At 39.4% G+C, this 15,834-nt stretch overlaps 1 protein-coding gene and 1 pseudogene across 1 annotated transcript in view; one reads left to right on the top strand and one right to left on the bottom strand.

The window, feature by feature from the left end:
• The first annotated feature begins 4,692 nt into the window (after positions 1-4,692).
• Positions 4,693-15,834, top strand: part of NDFIP2 (Nedd4 family interacting protein 2) — a 53,008-nt gene continuing 41,866 nt past the window's right edge. The window contains exon 1 of the mRNA XM_016224120.2: positions 4,693-4,980. Within this exon, the coding sequence (XP_016079606.2) occupies positions 4,693-4,980 (288 nt within the window). The remainder of the gene's footprint in view (positions 4,981-15,834) is intronic.
• Positions 14,297-14,720, bottom strand: LOC148093678 (large ribosomal subunit protein mL42 pseudogene; annotated as a pseudogene).

Here is a 15,834-nt window from a genome sequence, read left to right as displayed (position 1 = left end):
TGTAGGTTCAGGAAACAAGTTACAGAAGCCAAAGGAGGGCCCTTGGAGCTTAGGAGAGGGAAAGGCAAAGGTAATGTCCCTGGGGGAGGGAAGAAGCAAAGGACTGAAAAGGTGTGGGCGTGCTCCTGAGAGGAAAAGCCTACAATAAACTTCTTGATACATAATTTCTGTTGATTCTGTTTAGGCTGAACCCTGATTGATTTAAAACAAACAAACAAACAAACAAACAAACAAACAAACAAAAAAACCCATCTATATTTTAGATTCCTCTAATACACTGGTAGAGAACAAAAAGGGGGAAAGGAAGTAGATACCAGATTGTCAAATTGCTCACATTAGATTTCCTCTCTAAAATTATAGAGCTGAACAGATGACAGAAATCTCAGAACCACTGAAATAAGATCATGTGAAGCTAAACTGAAGTTTAAGCCTACAAACTGCTTAAAAGATCCACAAAAATGGTAATAGAGATAAAACTTTGGAGTAATAAGTACGCTTATTTTCATTTATTAAAATAAATGTTTCTTGCATTTTCTAAATATACTTTAGAATTTAATGTATAGAAAATAATGGCTACTGAATTTTTATTAGGTAGAGATAGAAATCTTCAGATAATGTAATTTTACCTCTTTTCAATCATTCTCTAGGTAAATATACTAACTCATACATAATCCAAATGCAATGAACTATTAGGACCTTTGGTCACAGTAACCATCAAGGACTACTTGAGTAGTTCTAGGTTGCATGTTCTATGTTGTACAGGAAGTGATAAAAAAAACCACCACAACTAAAAATCAAAAAGAAAAATATGGAGCATTTGCCCATGATTTAGGACTGTGTATATGGCCATCTGCAGGCAATGGAGTGTCCACTGCTCTTTAACTAATGGGAATCTCAACAAAGAATCTGGTGGATGTATATGCAGCTTAGCATACCTGGTTAGAAGAGAACATGGAGGATGACAAGAAATCAGTTTACTTCTGGAGGGAATGGCTCTGCTTCTGGGAAGGTAGGAGGGACTCCCAGTGGGAAGCATGCCCCAAGCAAAGAGGACTCTGTGACCTGATGGCATCGCTGTACAGAACAACATCAAAGTTATTCTTAGTGGGAAGCTGAAGATACATGTCCACATGAGAAAATAGTAACAATGGAAGGTACTGAGGGTTATTCTGGAGATGAAACATCAATCATGTGAAAGAATAGTTGTAGTTATTTAATACAATTTTGATAAAATTAACAATGTTCTATCACTTTACATCTTGGTACTTGTCTAGGTTGGATTCTCCAGGAAGCAGATGCTGACATAAAGTTATGAATTTAAGAGATTTACTGGGGAGATAACATCTGTGAAAGTAAAAAGGTGTGGGAGGGGAGAGTTATCACGATATACAGAGCTGACAAAGTCTCTGCCCGTTCAGTGGGGAGCTCTGAAGAATAGATTGCCCCTTAAAGGGGTCCCACATCAGGCAAAAGTGGGTAGGCCTGTACCACACCTATTCAGTGAATGGACAAGTGCTACCCTGAAAATAGCACCACCTCAGGTTGAAAGCTAAATGAACCCTTACAAAACACCTGGAGTTTGTTGGTTAATCACACTCCTTGATGCTGGGCAGTGTGCTTTCTTGACAGGGATTCCAGGCTGCTTATTCCATGTCTGCCCCAGTACTGTAGGATGGCACTAGGAAAATTTTGGTGTCTGTGTATTTGGAGATGAATATTAATTAGGCCAAAACAAGAGCTGTTAGTGAAGAGCACTAAAATTCTAAAATTCCACTTGGGTAGAGTGGTACAGCACCAACAATTCCTTAGGTAACTAGAGTTGTCACCACCAACAGATTAGGGATGAAAAATATTGGATGTTGCTTAAGGCCTCTAAAATGATAATAATATGCTTACTCCCATTTCATCCCAAATAAGTTGCTTCTAGTGGGACAACTCAGGGCCTCTGCTTGTGATGGCCCATTACAGGTCAAACTGCCTTAGCTAGGAAATGGGCAAAAGGGCATGGCCGGGCGTGGCTCAGCAGGTGAGCATTGACCTAGGATCCAGGAGATGGAGGTTCGATTCCTGGTCAGGGCATGTGCTCGGGGTTGCAGGCTCGATCCCCAGTCGGGAGCCAGGAGTGTGCAGGAGGTAGCCAATCAATGATGACTTTCTCATCATTGATGTTTCTATCTCTCTCTTCCTCTCCCTGAAATCAATAAAGATTTTTTTTTTTTTTTTTTTTTTAAAGGGCAAAAGGAGCTCAGAATGGCTCTTTGGGAAATGATGAGAATCATTTATTTCATAAGGATCAAGAAGGTGGAATTTAAGAAAGTCAGATTTGCTCTTTTTGATGTATCACTATTTTTATTTTTGTGTTCTGTACAAGTTCCACAGTAGTGATGGACAGAAAGAAACAAGGGTTTTCAGTGAGTAGGGCGGGGGGGGGGGGGGTGCGGTGTGTCTTATAGCATAGTGCTCAATATAGTGGAGGCTCTGGAGTGTCAACAGTTACTAGTGATTTGGCTTTGGACAGGTTCCTGAACCCTCAGTGCCTCAATTTCGTGATTTTTTAAACAAGGATTACAATTGTGCCGACGTCATGGAGTTATTGTGATGATGAAATGATATAACACACACAGCCTCTGGTTTGGGAAGGGCTCAGTGCCTGTTAGCTATTATTTTACTTCTCTCTCCCCTCTTTCTTTTTCTTCTCACCTGGAAAAAAATGCTTTCTGGCTGAATTTTGTTACCTGCTCTCTAGATTAGTGAAATGTTCACAAAACTTGGGAGGAGGGTATAAATGAAAGAATCTATAACTCTAACAGGGTTCAGCATGCCTGCTTTTGGTCAGGTCTTTGATTTTCACCATTATGTTCTCTGTACTGTTCTGGGTGAGCAAGGTGTAAAAAATGGCCCCTGCCCTGAGCAGCGGTCTATTTGAAAAACAAATGGATGTATAAATGATTAATGAAAATGAAAGCACATATAAAATTAAGTTCCAAATGAACTGTGTAGACCATAATCGATGGAGGAGTCTAATTTCATTTTGCTGAAATTGGCTGTTGTTGTTTCCAAGATGATTTATGCTTTTTTTTATTTTTTATCTTTCTTAATAATTTTTTTAAAATCACTGGCTGTTTTGATCACTGAAAGGTGATACCATTTGGGGTGAAATTGTGAGGGTGAGCTCTTGTACAGTAATACAATAAAATGTCATGTTTATCTTACACTTCGAAGTATGTTTGAAGCTTGAAAGAAAGCAAGTTTTTAAAAATTTAAATATATTATTACCTCTTCATATTGTTAGCCTATTAATGCTCTCTACCACTAGGTGTGTTAAAATGGCAAAAATAGGAAGAAATGAACACTTTGAATAAAACTACCAGGAAGGCTTAAACTTTTTAGTTGTTGATCTCTCAGTAAGTTTGTCTTTATTGTATTTTTGCTATTTTAACTAGCTAATCAGACTCATCCACTGGCCTTCTTTACTCCAGGAAACCCCTCTGGTGATCAGGAGTTAAAGTAAAAAAAGGTAGCTGGGCCAGAACATGTGGGATCAGAGTTTTCAGGATATAGAAAGCAGGTCTTTGGGTTAAAAGGTACTTTACATTGCTCACCATACTCTTCCACCCCATAGAGAAACATGCTCTGTGCCCTGTGGGAGATACACACACACTAGGTGTGGATGAAAAAAAAAGGGTTCTGTGGAAAGTAACCTCACAGGGTGACCTGATCATAAATTCCTAACTGGGCAGGTCATGGTGGGTAGTCATATCCCAGGCATATGACTTTAGTGAAAGGTTTTAAGCCAGCTCTGTCCATTGTTCTTGTGCACCTAGTAGGTTAACACCAGAAGTAATACCCCTCAAAGGGGGTATTAACCCTTAAGAGAGCAAATAATTTCATTAACTATCCTGTAATCCAATCCCCACCTTGCTTTATGTTCCCTCCTTAATATCAAAGGCATAATAAGAGCTGTTATTTTCCGGAGCACTTGAGATCTTGCTCCCTGGCCTATGTCAGGCCCGCTCAGATAAACTCTCATAAAAATTTTCCACAAGTTTGAACATTTCTTATGTTGACATAGGTTATGTGTGGTTAACCTGATACTGAGTGTCTTACAATGTTGCAAAGTGATTCCTTGCTGTTCAACTCTTCCAAACTGCTGACCTGTAACCACAAAAGAGTACTATCTTACTTTCTTGTATCCTCTCAGCATCCTAGGGCTCTAGAGGCCTCTTTTCTTGGGGAGAGAGACGCCTATGGCGGAAGAGTCCTTGTTGGGTTCCTCAAGACCTTTTACTGCCAACACAGAAACAAGATATTTTCAAACCCCTCTCCTCTCTCACTAATGATTTTGAATGAGCGTTTTAGAAATGTCGGAGAGCCGGATCTCCCTGCGCCGTCCGAGGCTGGGCGAGTGACAAGCGGCAGCGCCGGCGCACGGGCAGCCCGTCTCCAGGTGCTCTGGGAAGGCGACATCTGTCCGCGCGTGGTGTGACGGCGCACCAGCCTCTGCCTGCTCGAAAAGACCAATCAAGGGCCGCGCTTCCCCCCGCCCCCGGTCCTTTTGCCATCGCCCACTCCCGACAGGATGACAACCTAGACAGCACCCCCGGACTTGTCTTAGTTTTCCACCTCCTCCCACCCAGCCACCGCCCGCGCCGCCCCCGCCCCGCCGCGGGCCCGCCGCAGTCCCCAGCAGGCATGCGCGCCCGTCCGAGCATGCTCAGTAGCGCGCGCGGCGCGCCGGCGCTTCCCCCGGCGGCTGCTGACGCGGAGTTCTCCGCGGCTGCTGCGGCTGCGACAGGAAGTGAAGCGGCCGGTCCGGGTGACCGCGGCGGCAGAAACAGAGGCGCTAGGGCTCCGGCGGCGACGTCGTCTAGGGGGTTGGCCGAGGGGGCTGAGCACCTCGGGGACTCGCCGGCTCAGAAGCCGGATCCCGAACCGGGCAGGATGGACCATCACCAGCCCGGGACTGGCCGCTACCAGGTGGTGAGTTCCTGGCCCCCGACCCCGCCCCGGCCTCCTGCGCCTCCGGGGGCCCTGGGACTGTCTCCCGCTGTAGCCCCCAGAGTCCCCTTCCCCAGATTACTCCCGGAGAGGACGTGTCGGCTTTTTAATCTTCCCGTCCCTCTTCTGGCCGGACCTGCTTCCTTCACCGCTGCCGTAGAGCCCGTCTCTGCTCTCCTCCGAGACCCTTCCTCCCCACTCGCTGCTCGTCGTCTCGCTGCGTCGCGCCCCGCCCCTCACCCGCACCCTCTCCACCGCCGTGAAACATGCCCTCCATCTAAACCTGTCTCTCTCTTACGTCCTCTCGCGTCCTCGGTCATTTCCTCATCCCCAGGCCCAGCCACTTCTGAGACATTCCACCTGATTGTCTGCTGGAATGGGGCTGAGCTCGCGTACCTGCCCGAGGGGCGTTGGCGTCATCGCCGGGGTGGGGGAGGGGACGTGCGCTCGGCGCCGTGCGCTCGGCTGTGGGCCGCGCCAGGAATGTGGGCTTGGAAGTTGGGCAGCTGTGGGCAGTCGTCGCGGTGCTGATCTGGCCTCTGAACTCTAGTTAACCTTGTCATTTTGTTCTTTTTGTTAGTACTAAAAGTGACTGTGTATTTTTTTTTTTTCTCTATCCACCCCCCTTCCCTTTTTTTTTCCTGGGTGGAGAAACAGGAAGTTTTACTAGAAAAATGCTAATTGTGTTAGAAAAACTGTTTTTCATTAAATGCACGGTTTTCCAGTTTAACCATATAAACCTTTGTGTGTGGAAATGAGTGAAAAGCGTTCCTCTGTACTTTCAGTGTCAAGTTTTCTAATATAGTTTCCCCTCTAGTGTTCTGGTGGTGCCATTGGAGATTCCTGTTGTAAACCCTATTTAAAAAACGCACTCAGCAATAGTTGGCTATTTCGTTGTAGCTAAGTAGCATGTTATTCTGTAAACCTTGAGGTAGTAATTTATTTAGTTGAACCTGTTTTGCTGAGGGAGAGGAGAAAAACATTAATTAATACGCTGATGGTACAATTAATAGTACTGTTGGTGACATTTTACAAATGTATATGTAGGTGGAGATTTCACTTTTTAAATCTATTTGCATATGTGAAACTTAGTTGTGAACTAAGAATTTCAGCTAATAAATGCGTTTTGGCAAATCTGAAGGCCACTGAAAGATGAAATCCCAATGTATGTAAGTTTGCAATTTTCTAAGATAAAAGCTCGCGGTGCTTCCATTTCATCTGTTTTACATCCTGTAAAACCTCCAAATGGTTCATATTCTGAATTCTTTGGAAGTTTGTTTTTTTCCCCCCAGGGCAGTTTGGAAAATATTTCTGCCAATATCTAAGACATTTTTCAAGTTGTCAGTGTATATGGGTTTGGTGGTTTTATTTTTTTAAAAAGGCATTCTTATTTTTGCAGACATTAGCAAAAATAAAATGCAGTAGATAAATATTGAATAGTATTGCCAGTGGTACGTATTTCTTTTTGTAATCTCTTTTCCTTCCTGTTCCTCTTTGTTTTCTTCAGTGGCATTAGCTGATTTGAATTCTTTCTCTTTGGGGATTTTGCTTATCAGAATTAACCATGTTCTCATACACAAGTCGCTACTCAAAACATTGTTAATTGATGTAGGTGTGCATTAAACTAATTTATCATATTGTCACATTTGCTTTCAATGGTTATGGTTAGTTAAGACTTAATTATTAGTTTTATAAAGTTTCCCACACCAAAATACTGAAATTTGCTTTTTCAGTTTTAAGGCTTCCCCCCTCCCCCCACAATTCCTTTCAAAATAAGTGGACGATACCGTATTTATTGTGGGTTTTTTTGTGTGTGTGTGGTTTTTCCCCCCCAAACTGGAGATGTGTCCTGCATGGACTTTGAATGGGTGGAGGCATTTCGTCAGAGCAGAGGACAGAAATCAGTTCTAAAGGTACTAGGCACCTTAAATAGGCAGGATGACATCCATTTGTTTTCCTTTTAAGGCGGAGTGTTGAGAATCTTAGCATAGTTTAAATTTGAATTTTAATGCCTGTTATTACATAGTAATTTCATCTGGTTTTATTGAAAATGGTCTGATCAGTAACTATATCTAGGTACATGCCAGAGAAGCAGCTGAATTGGTTTCCAGCAGCCTGTTATGTAGGGACCAACCTGCAGCTGTAGCTTATATGATGACCATACAACTTGTATGGCTGCCTTTAGCTCAGTTGTGTTTTGTTTAGTTTTAAATATATCTTTATTGACTTGAGAGAGAGGAACAAAGAGGGAGAGAGAGTTGAAACATCAAAGATGAGAGCTGCCTCCTGCACGCCTCCAACCAGAGAACAGAGCCCACAACCCGGGCATACGCCCTGACCAGGAATCAAACCTCAATCTCTTGGATCCTAGGTCGATGCTCAACCACTGAGCCAAAACAACCTGGCTGGGCTGTTTTGTTTTTTTAAACTCTGGAAAGGTTAATAAACTTGAGCAGTAAACAATTTCAGTTGTAACATTGGAGACAGGCACGCATGCTTAGGGGTGAAATGGTATGCAGTGTTAATTTATCACTTATTGATACAGTTAAAATTTAGCTTTCCATATTGGGAAGTTAGCGTTGATGCCCAGGATCATCAGAATGACTTACTACCATTAACCACTGCACAAGTTTTACGTGGAAACTGCTATTTCTGTGGTCTCTTCCCTTCCAATGTTAAATGGGTCTGAATTTTGTTAAGTAAAACAGTAGATAGCAGTGTAGAGCTACAAAAAGCCTTGATTGTTACCTATCTACTTTCAGAAAAAGCCAGGTATGATAGGTAGTTTCATTGTGTTATGGGAAATTCGATTTTGTTTGATAGGAAATGAGCAGTGTTGCCAAACAAACTATGAAGAGTTGACATGGCTTGAAGCTGTTAGGTCACATTCTAACTTGGATGTTTTGTGTTTTAAAGGATTATGTGCCTATAATAAGATAACTACGAAGGTTTCAAAGGTATTCTGTGTAAAAGTTAAATTGGCACTGTATGTTGATTGTAGCAGTAGTTTCCCAAAGTATATTCCAGAATGATGAAAATAATCTTAGAAGATTTGTAACGTGTTAGCATAATAAAACATATATTTGCATATTAAAACCATGAGAAATTCTGAAGTAAATATGATGGTTTGGATTTGTTTAACCTAGCTCTCCCTAAACCTTGGCCACAGATTTTATTTTTTTTAAAAATATATCTTTATTGATTTCAGAGTGAGGAAAGGAGAGGGAGAGAGAGAGAGATAGAAACATCAATGATGAGAGTCATTGATCGAGCCGGCAACCTGGGCATGTGCCCTGACCGGGAATCGAACCCCGATCGCCTGGATCCTAGGTCGACGCTTAACCGCTGAGCCTCGCCTGGCCGGGCATTGGCCACAGATTTTTAAAGAAAAATTTAAGATTATATTAACATTTCCAAAATGTTAGTTTTCTGTGAACATAATGAAGTATTCATATTGTGATGACCTAGATACTTTGCTGTTTTATCTGGAGAATTAGTTACCTTTGGTAAATCAGCTGGGAAGGAGGTTTACTATTAATGGTTAAAAAAAGTGTGTTAAAGTCATTTGGGCTTATATTTAGGATGTGCTTTTTACAATTTGTGAGCCCTTGGCTTCTTTAGGATTATTATGAGAGTTATATAATGTAATGTGTGTGTGTGTGTGTCTATCTATCTATCTATCTATCTATCTATCTATCTATCTATCTATCTATCAATCATCTATATCTGTATATGATACAGTATAGAGACTGGTACATGAAAAATAAATATTATGAATAATGTAAAGTAAATAAACTATAAAATATTAAAAATATTTCAATTTTTGCTGACCATCTTTATGTCTCTTGGTTTACTTAGCAACCTCAATATCAGCTTGTTCTTTGTTGTTCATATCAAGAACTGAAAAGTCTTATTTTATTTTACCGTATTTACAAGCTAGTAAGTTAGTATGTTAATGCTTCATGGTTGCTTGCAGAAAACAGGAAACTCCCCAGGTCAGAAACATATGACATTATTACTCACAGCACAGCAAGCTGCATGATCATCAGCACATTTGTGTAGGTTTTCCTTGCCACCAAGACCCATAAGGGTGATGGGTCTTAGATCAGGGGTAGGGAGCCTTTTTTCAGCCAAGGGTTTTTTGGATATTTCTGCATTTGGGTATTTATAACACCATTCGAAGGCCATACAAAATTATCAACTTAAAATTAGCTATGAAAAAAGCTCCTAGCTTTATTAAATTTTGAGTCCCTCCTGTGGTAGCTTTGGCAGGGCCAGACGAAATGATACACAGGCTGGCCACATGTTCCCTACCCCTGGTCTAGATGGAGGCACTAATGGGTCACATCTGAGGAACTCAGGAGCAAGGGTCTGGCACTTTTTAGCAAGCAGAAAACATTGTAGCAAACAACAAACAAGCTAGTTCACCTTTCCCTGGGAGGGCAATTACGTATTGTAACCTTGACCTTCTTTGTTGCCTGTGTTACTCCACTCAGTATCAGGAAATAGATAAGCTTCACAGACTGTCACACTCAACAAGAATGTGCAGGGACACTCAGGCCTTGCCCAATAGAACATGTTCTGGATGAGATAATAAATGTTGATTTTTAGGTGCAGAATTTACTTTTCCATTTTAAAGAAGTATTGCAGTCTTTTACCGTGTGATCTCTAGTTATTGCCTTCGTTTCTTGGCACAGCTCAGTTCCTTTGATCTTCACTTGTTTGTTTCCTTTGAATTTATCGATGTTCTTTATCTGGTTTATATTTTTACCACACCTCTTTTACATATCAGGGTTGCCCATTGCTTAATATCATAGATACTTTTCAGTTCTTGTTTTGCTTCATTTTTATTACATTGACACTTTGAACTTTTTCCTCAAAACTCCTTTCTTATTGCTGGTATGAGGAAACTTTCTACTCTTCTTTGACTTTTCTTGGACTTACTTTGTACTTCTTAAATGTTGATGCTTTCTATGGCATGGACTATTGTAATAGCCTACTTACTACTTTCTTCCTTCATCTGACCATCCTCCAGTGTATCTTTCATTTGCACTGCATGAATCATATTAGTGGCCTCTTATTGAATTCCTCCATTCCCTATATTTAATATTAAATCTTTCAAATATATAGAAAAGTTGAAAAACTTGTACAGTTACCAAGTAGGGTCTACAGTTACTAACAGTTTATATATTTGTGTTACTGTATATCTGCTACTTTCTCTTATTTTTTTATGCTTTCACAGTAAATTGCAGATGTTAGTGTACCTCACTGTAACTGAATGCTTATTATTAGCCTAGAGTTTAATATTTGTTTATGGTTCTTTTTCTTTGGCGTAAAATTGACGTATAGTGAAATGCATAAATCTTACATGGCCTATTGGATGAGTTTGACATATGCATAGATCTGAGTAACCCAAACGACTTTCAGAATACAGAGAAGGAATCAGCAAACTAAGTTCCAACTTTTGTTTTTGTAAATAAAGTTTCAGCGTAACACAGCCATACCTATTCATTCACAGTCACAGAAATGAGTATTTAAGGCAGAGTACACAAGGCCTGAATCAGTAGTTGCTATTCTACCCCTTACAGAAAGTTTACTGGTCCCCCCATATAGAACATTACTGTCACCCTGGAAGGCTCCCTTGTGACCCCTACCTTTCAATTTCACCCCCTACGTGATCGTTATTCTGCTTTTTTTTCACTTCAAATTAGTTTTGTCTATACTAAAATCATATAGCATATTGTCTGCAAAGCTTCTTTCACTCTGCATGAAGTTTTGGAGATTGATCCATGTTATTGTGTATATCTGTAGCTCATCCTTTTTTTATTGCTGAATAGTATTTTATTGTCTAAGTTGTATGACTGTACTGCGGTTTGTTTATCCATTGCTCAGTTGATGGACATTTGGGTGGTTTCAGTTTTTGGCTGTTATGGATAAAATTGTTAGGAATATTCTTAGACAGATTTTTTGTGGACATGTTTTTATTTCTCTTGTGTAGAATTACTGGGCAATAGGGTAGGTGTATATTTAATTTTATAAGAAGTCACTAGACTTTTCCCCAAAGTAGTTGCATCATTTTTGATTTCTGTCAACACTGAATGAAAGTTTTGGTTGCTCCACCACCTTTCCAGAATTTTGGTATAGTGAGTATTTTTAATTTTAGCCATTTTTGTGGACTTACTGGATTTTTGAGGTATAAATTTCTGTTCTACACATACATGTTCCTTGAATTGACCTTCTTATATTGTACAGTGCCAGATCTTAGCAATTCTTGCTGCCCCTCCCCCCCTTAATTTTTATGCACTAACTGATGGAGTCCCGCAGGACCTACTTATTATTAGTTCTTCAACCATAATGTATTTTCTCTTACTTTCCTGTATTTTCCCCCCACTTTATTTCTCATCTAAAGTTCTGTACCACACCCTTCTAGTTTGTTTGCCTCATAAAGTCATGTTCTTTAATGTAAAAACTCCTATGAAACTGTAATTGGAAGAGAAGACATGGTGAGTTTCTTGCATCTGTCGTCAATATCAAAGCAGAGGGAAAACGGAAAATCACCATATTAGAGAACTTGTTATACTGAATTACCTTTTTCTATGTCTATTTCTAAACTTTTTCTCACAGGTGCTTCAGGGTTCTGTGACTGTCTTGATTTCTATTTCATTTTTAAAATAGGTTTTAAACTTTTAAAAAACTAATTAAGGAAATTCACACTCCTGCTGTGTTTTATACTACGTTTCCATAGTTTGAAGACTAGTATTATGTTAAGTTGTGTTGCCAGGGTAATTTGTTTTTGAATGGACCCCAGATTAAAGTTTCTCAGGCTGTTTCTGTGTGTGTAGTGATACAAACTGTAAGTATGTCATTGATTTGATTGAGTTCATTAAAAAAAAATACATGAATGAGTAAACTGCAACTGCATCAGTACACCCGAATGATGCTGAACTGAGTCAAATGCTGCCACGTAGGCATATTTGAGCTGTACAAGATGTAGTAATAGTGTAATATTTGCTCAGTTACAAGTAAATCCATTGGCATTATATCATAATAATACAACATTATAGATAGTTTATATGCTTATTTTATATTTTGAGTGCCTCTTGTCAGATTTATGCTTAAGATAAGGTATGGGAGAATTTTTAAAAATATGTTTTTATTGATTTCAGAGAGGAAGGAAGGGGGGGGAGAGAGATAGAATCATGAGTGATGAGAGCCATCGATCTGTTGCTTCCTGCATGCCGCCTACTGGAGATTGAGCCCCCCAACCCCAGCATGTGCCCTGACTGGGAATAGAACTGTGAACTCTTGGTTCATGGGCCGACACTCAACGACTGAGCCACACCAGCAGGGCTGAGAGAAGTTTTGAGATACCATTAACTATGGAGCAAAGGTCCTATGAGTTATTTATTCACTTAATATATAATTTATGAAGTAGCTCTGTATACCAAATTCTGTTTTAGGTGCTGGTGAACAGGACAGTTAAGTTCTTGTCTCATGGCTCATACTTTGTTGGAGGAAAGGCAGATGAATAAATGGTTTAAAGAAAATGAAGCAGGTTGATGGAATAAGTAATACATTATATCAATACCTAGTCTAGCAGTAATAGAACAATAATGACTTGGCGCTATGTCAGGAATATGCTGAAAATTACTAAGTGCATTACACATATGATCACATTTAATCTTAAGTTTAAATAACTATGGAATACATTCTCCTTACATTTATTCAATGTAAATTTACTGACAAGACATTGTAATCAAGAGTAGCCTGCCTACCATGCGATTGTAAATCATCCTATATCTATGTTTTCATGCCATTTTGTTAAGGTTTCTTCAAAAGTTTGATCACCTACCTGGAATTAAGGTGTGGGTAAAATTCTTGTTAAAGACGTGCCAAATGCAAATTGGGAAATGTTGCAGTACTCTTAAGACTTACTATCAGATTATTTCAAGGTTTTGACTTGCTTGCTCTTAAGATTTGTTTGAACATGAACAATGTAATATTTTAAAAGTTTAAGAATTTGCTGTGGTTTAGTTTGTCTATAATGTTTCTCCAGAATGACCCATTATACTATGTAAAGAAATTGTGCTGTTTGGCAGAGGCTTTGAGACTAAGGAAATAAACTGGATGGTTTTACCCCTTTACTAATGGTGAGGCTCTAAGGACTTGTAGCCTGTTGGATGTTGGACTGAAGAAATCCAATAGTGAATGACAGTTTTTATAGAACATTTGTTCTCACTTGGGTGGAACTTAAATTTATATCAGTGTGACTTTTTTGTGTGTTTTCCCCAAAAAGAGCAGGGTCTTGAAATAATATTTGAGACCGTTTTAAGTTTTTGTTTGTAACCTTTAGAGAACAACATGAGCCTCTGTTTATCTCATCCCTGCTTGATTTGTTATTGCACTGCACCTGAGCTATAATACTTCTTTAAAAAATTTTTAGAGAGAGAGGGGAAGGGAGAGGGAGAGAGGGAAACATTGATCAGCTACCTCTTACACTCCCCATTACCTGGGATTGAGCTCCCAACCCAGGCATGAGCCCTGACCAGAATAGAACCAGCAGCCTTTTGCTGCACTAGACTCCCAGCCGACTGAGCCATGCGGCCAGGGCACTATAAGTCCTTCTTTCTTGTGAACTGTAACACGTTCTCTCGCCTGACCCTTCTCCACCCTCCACTTTAGATCATGGTCTGTCTTGCCTTCAGGCTTTTGAGCATAGTATTCCCATTCTCCCCCCCCCCCCCCCCACTAATGTCTGTTCTTTATTTAGGTCTGTTTAGATGCTCTTTTCTCCCAGAGACCTTTCCTCACCTTCTGCCTCCCCTCCTCCATTTCCTACCCTTTAGCACCAAGTTTTGTGTTCTTTTAACACTGTACACTCATCGTGGCCATAGTCCTTCTTCCGTGGTATGTATTTTGTAAGCTCAGTGGGAAGTAGGGCTTAGATCTGTCTTGTTTATAATAGTATGTAGTATAGTTGTGGGCCCATTATAGGTGCGTAGTAAATAGTACTATTGAAGAAATAAATGAATGCCTTTTCTGAATGATTACAAGAGTGCATGAGGTTACTGGTATAATATTTTATGTTTATAAAGTGAACAGTTTCCTACAGTTCTATTATGTAAAAGTAACTGTCTTGCCTAACTTACACAATGTTGATATTATTTTTTTAAGATGAAAAGACATTTTATTACTATTTTACTATATAGCATAGTAGTGAATATACCTGATTGCATTTTCTTAAATGGCAAATGAGACACAGGATAGCATTTCTGTTTGATTACTGAAAACCTCAATATCATCTGTCTTTTGGAGGATTCAGTTTCTTATGACGTCTGTGATGCTGTCCACGAGGATACCAACAGTGCTTAGTAGTAAAGAATATTTTGCTGAGTTCTATCACGGGTGCCTGCTCAAACTGTTCATCTCCTTCTTCTAATCTGGTTTTCAGTGCTTGATCCTGTGTTTCTTCATGATTACGCCCAGGACCTGGCCAGGGATAGGTTTCGTGTGTGCATGTGGAATGTCCACAGAAGGGTGGTAGCAAACTGTCGTTCCGCCATCAGATGTCAAAGCAAGCTCTACTTTGCAATTATAGTCATCAGGAAGAGAAGAATATGTGGATTTATGACAAACACAATATAAGGCTCCATTTTGAATTGGAAGTAAATGTTTAAAGATAGCTCTGTTTGATATCCCCATTTCACTGCTAATACTGCCATGCTGAATCAAGATGCTTATCAGGTGGCTTTGTTAAATATCTCTGTTCTATTTTACTGATCTTAGCTTTTACATTATTTATTTACTATTTTCCTTCCTTTTTTTCTGGTTCACTATACTTTTTATTTTCTGGCTTCTAATGGTGGGACCTTTGTTCTTTGATTTTAGACCTTTTTTCCCTAATGTAACAGTTTTTCCCTAGTATAAATATTCCTCTAATAGTGTTTTTGCTATGTCCTGAAAAGTTTGATATTTTATATTTTTGTTACTCAGTACAGATGCTTTCTAATTTTCTTGTGATTTCTTCTTTGAACCATACATTATTTAGAAATGTGTTAAATTTTTATTGGAATTTTCTTAGATAACCTTTTTTAAAATTTCAAACTTAATTCTTTTGTGGTAAGAGAATACATTCACTGCAGTCCTCATTTCTTTTAAATTTATTGAAGCTTGTTTTATGGTCCAGTATATTTTTGTATACTCTTCCATTGTTGGATATAGTATTTTAGAAATATCAGATCAAGTTGGTTCATTGTATTTCGATCTTCTATGTCTTTACTGACATTTGTTCTTGTGTTAGTCTATTAGTTACTGAGTAAGGGGTGTTAAAATCTGCTATGATTGTGGAGTTATCTCAATTTCTTGCTTCTTAAATTTTGAGGCTCTCTTATTATGAAATGCCTCCTCTTTATCTCTGGTAGTGCTCTTTGTCTTCAGGTCTATTTTATTTAATATCAATGTAGCCATTCCAGCCTTAGTTTTTGCATGGCATATCTGTTTACTTACAACCTGTCTGAACCCTTTAAGTGTGTCTTTCTTAGTAGCATACAGTTGGGTTTTGCTTTTATTTTTCCATCCTGACAGCCCTGCCTTTTAATTGGAATGTTTTTATTTAATGTAATTATTGATACGGTTGGTTATTGCCATTGTATTATTTGTTTTCTGGTTTTGTTTGTTGTTGTTTCTCTTTTCGCCCTTTTCTGGGGCCTCTTGGATCATTTGATTTAAAAAAATTTTTTTCAGTACCCCTTTCAATATTTCCATTGCCTTTTTAGCTATTCCTCTTTATATTATTTTTTCCTTGCTCTAAGAGGACAGTAAACAGTGAAAAGTTAG

This window comes from Miniopterus natalensis, chromosome 2 (genome assembly GCF_054644295.1).
Source record: "Miniopterus natalensis isolate mMinNat1 chromosome 2, mMinNat1.hap1, whole genome shotgun sequence".
Taxonomy (NCBI): Eukaryota; Metazoa; Chordata; class Mammalia; order Chiroptera; family Miniopteridae; genus Miniopterus; species Miniopterus natalensis.
This window is presented reverse-complemented; position numbering and strand designations above follow the sequence as displayed.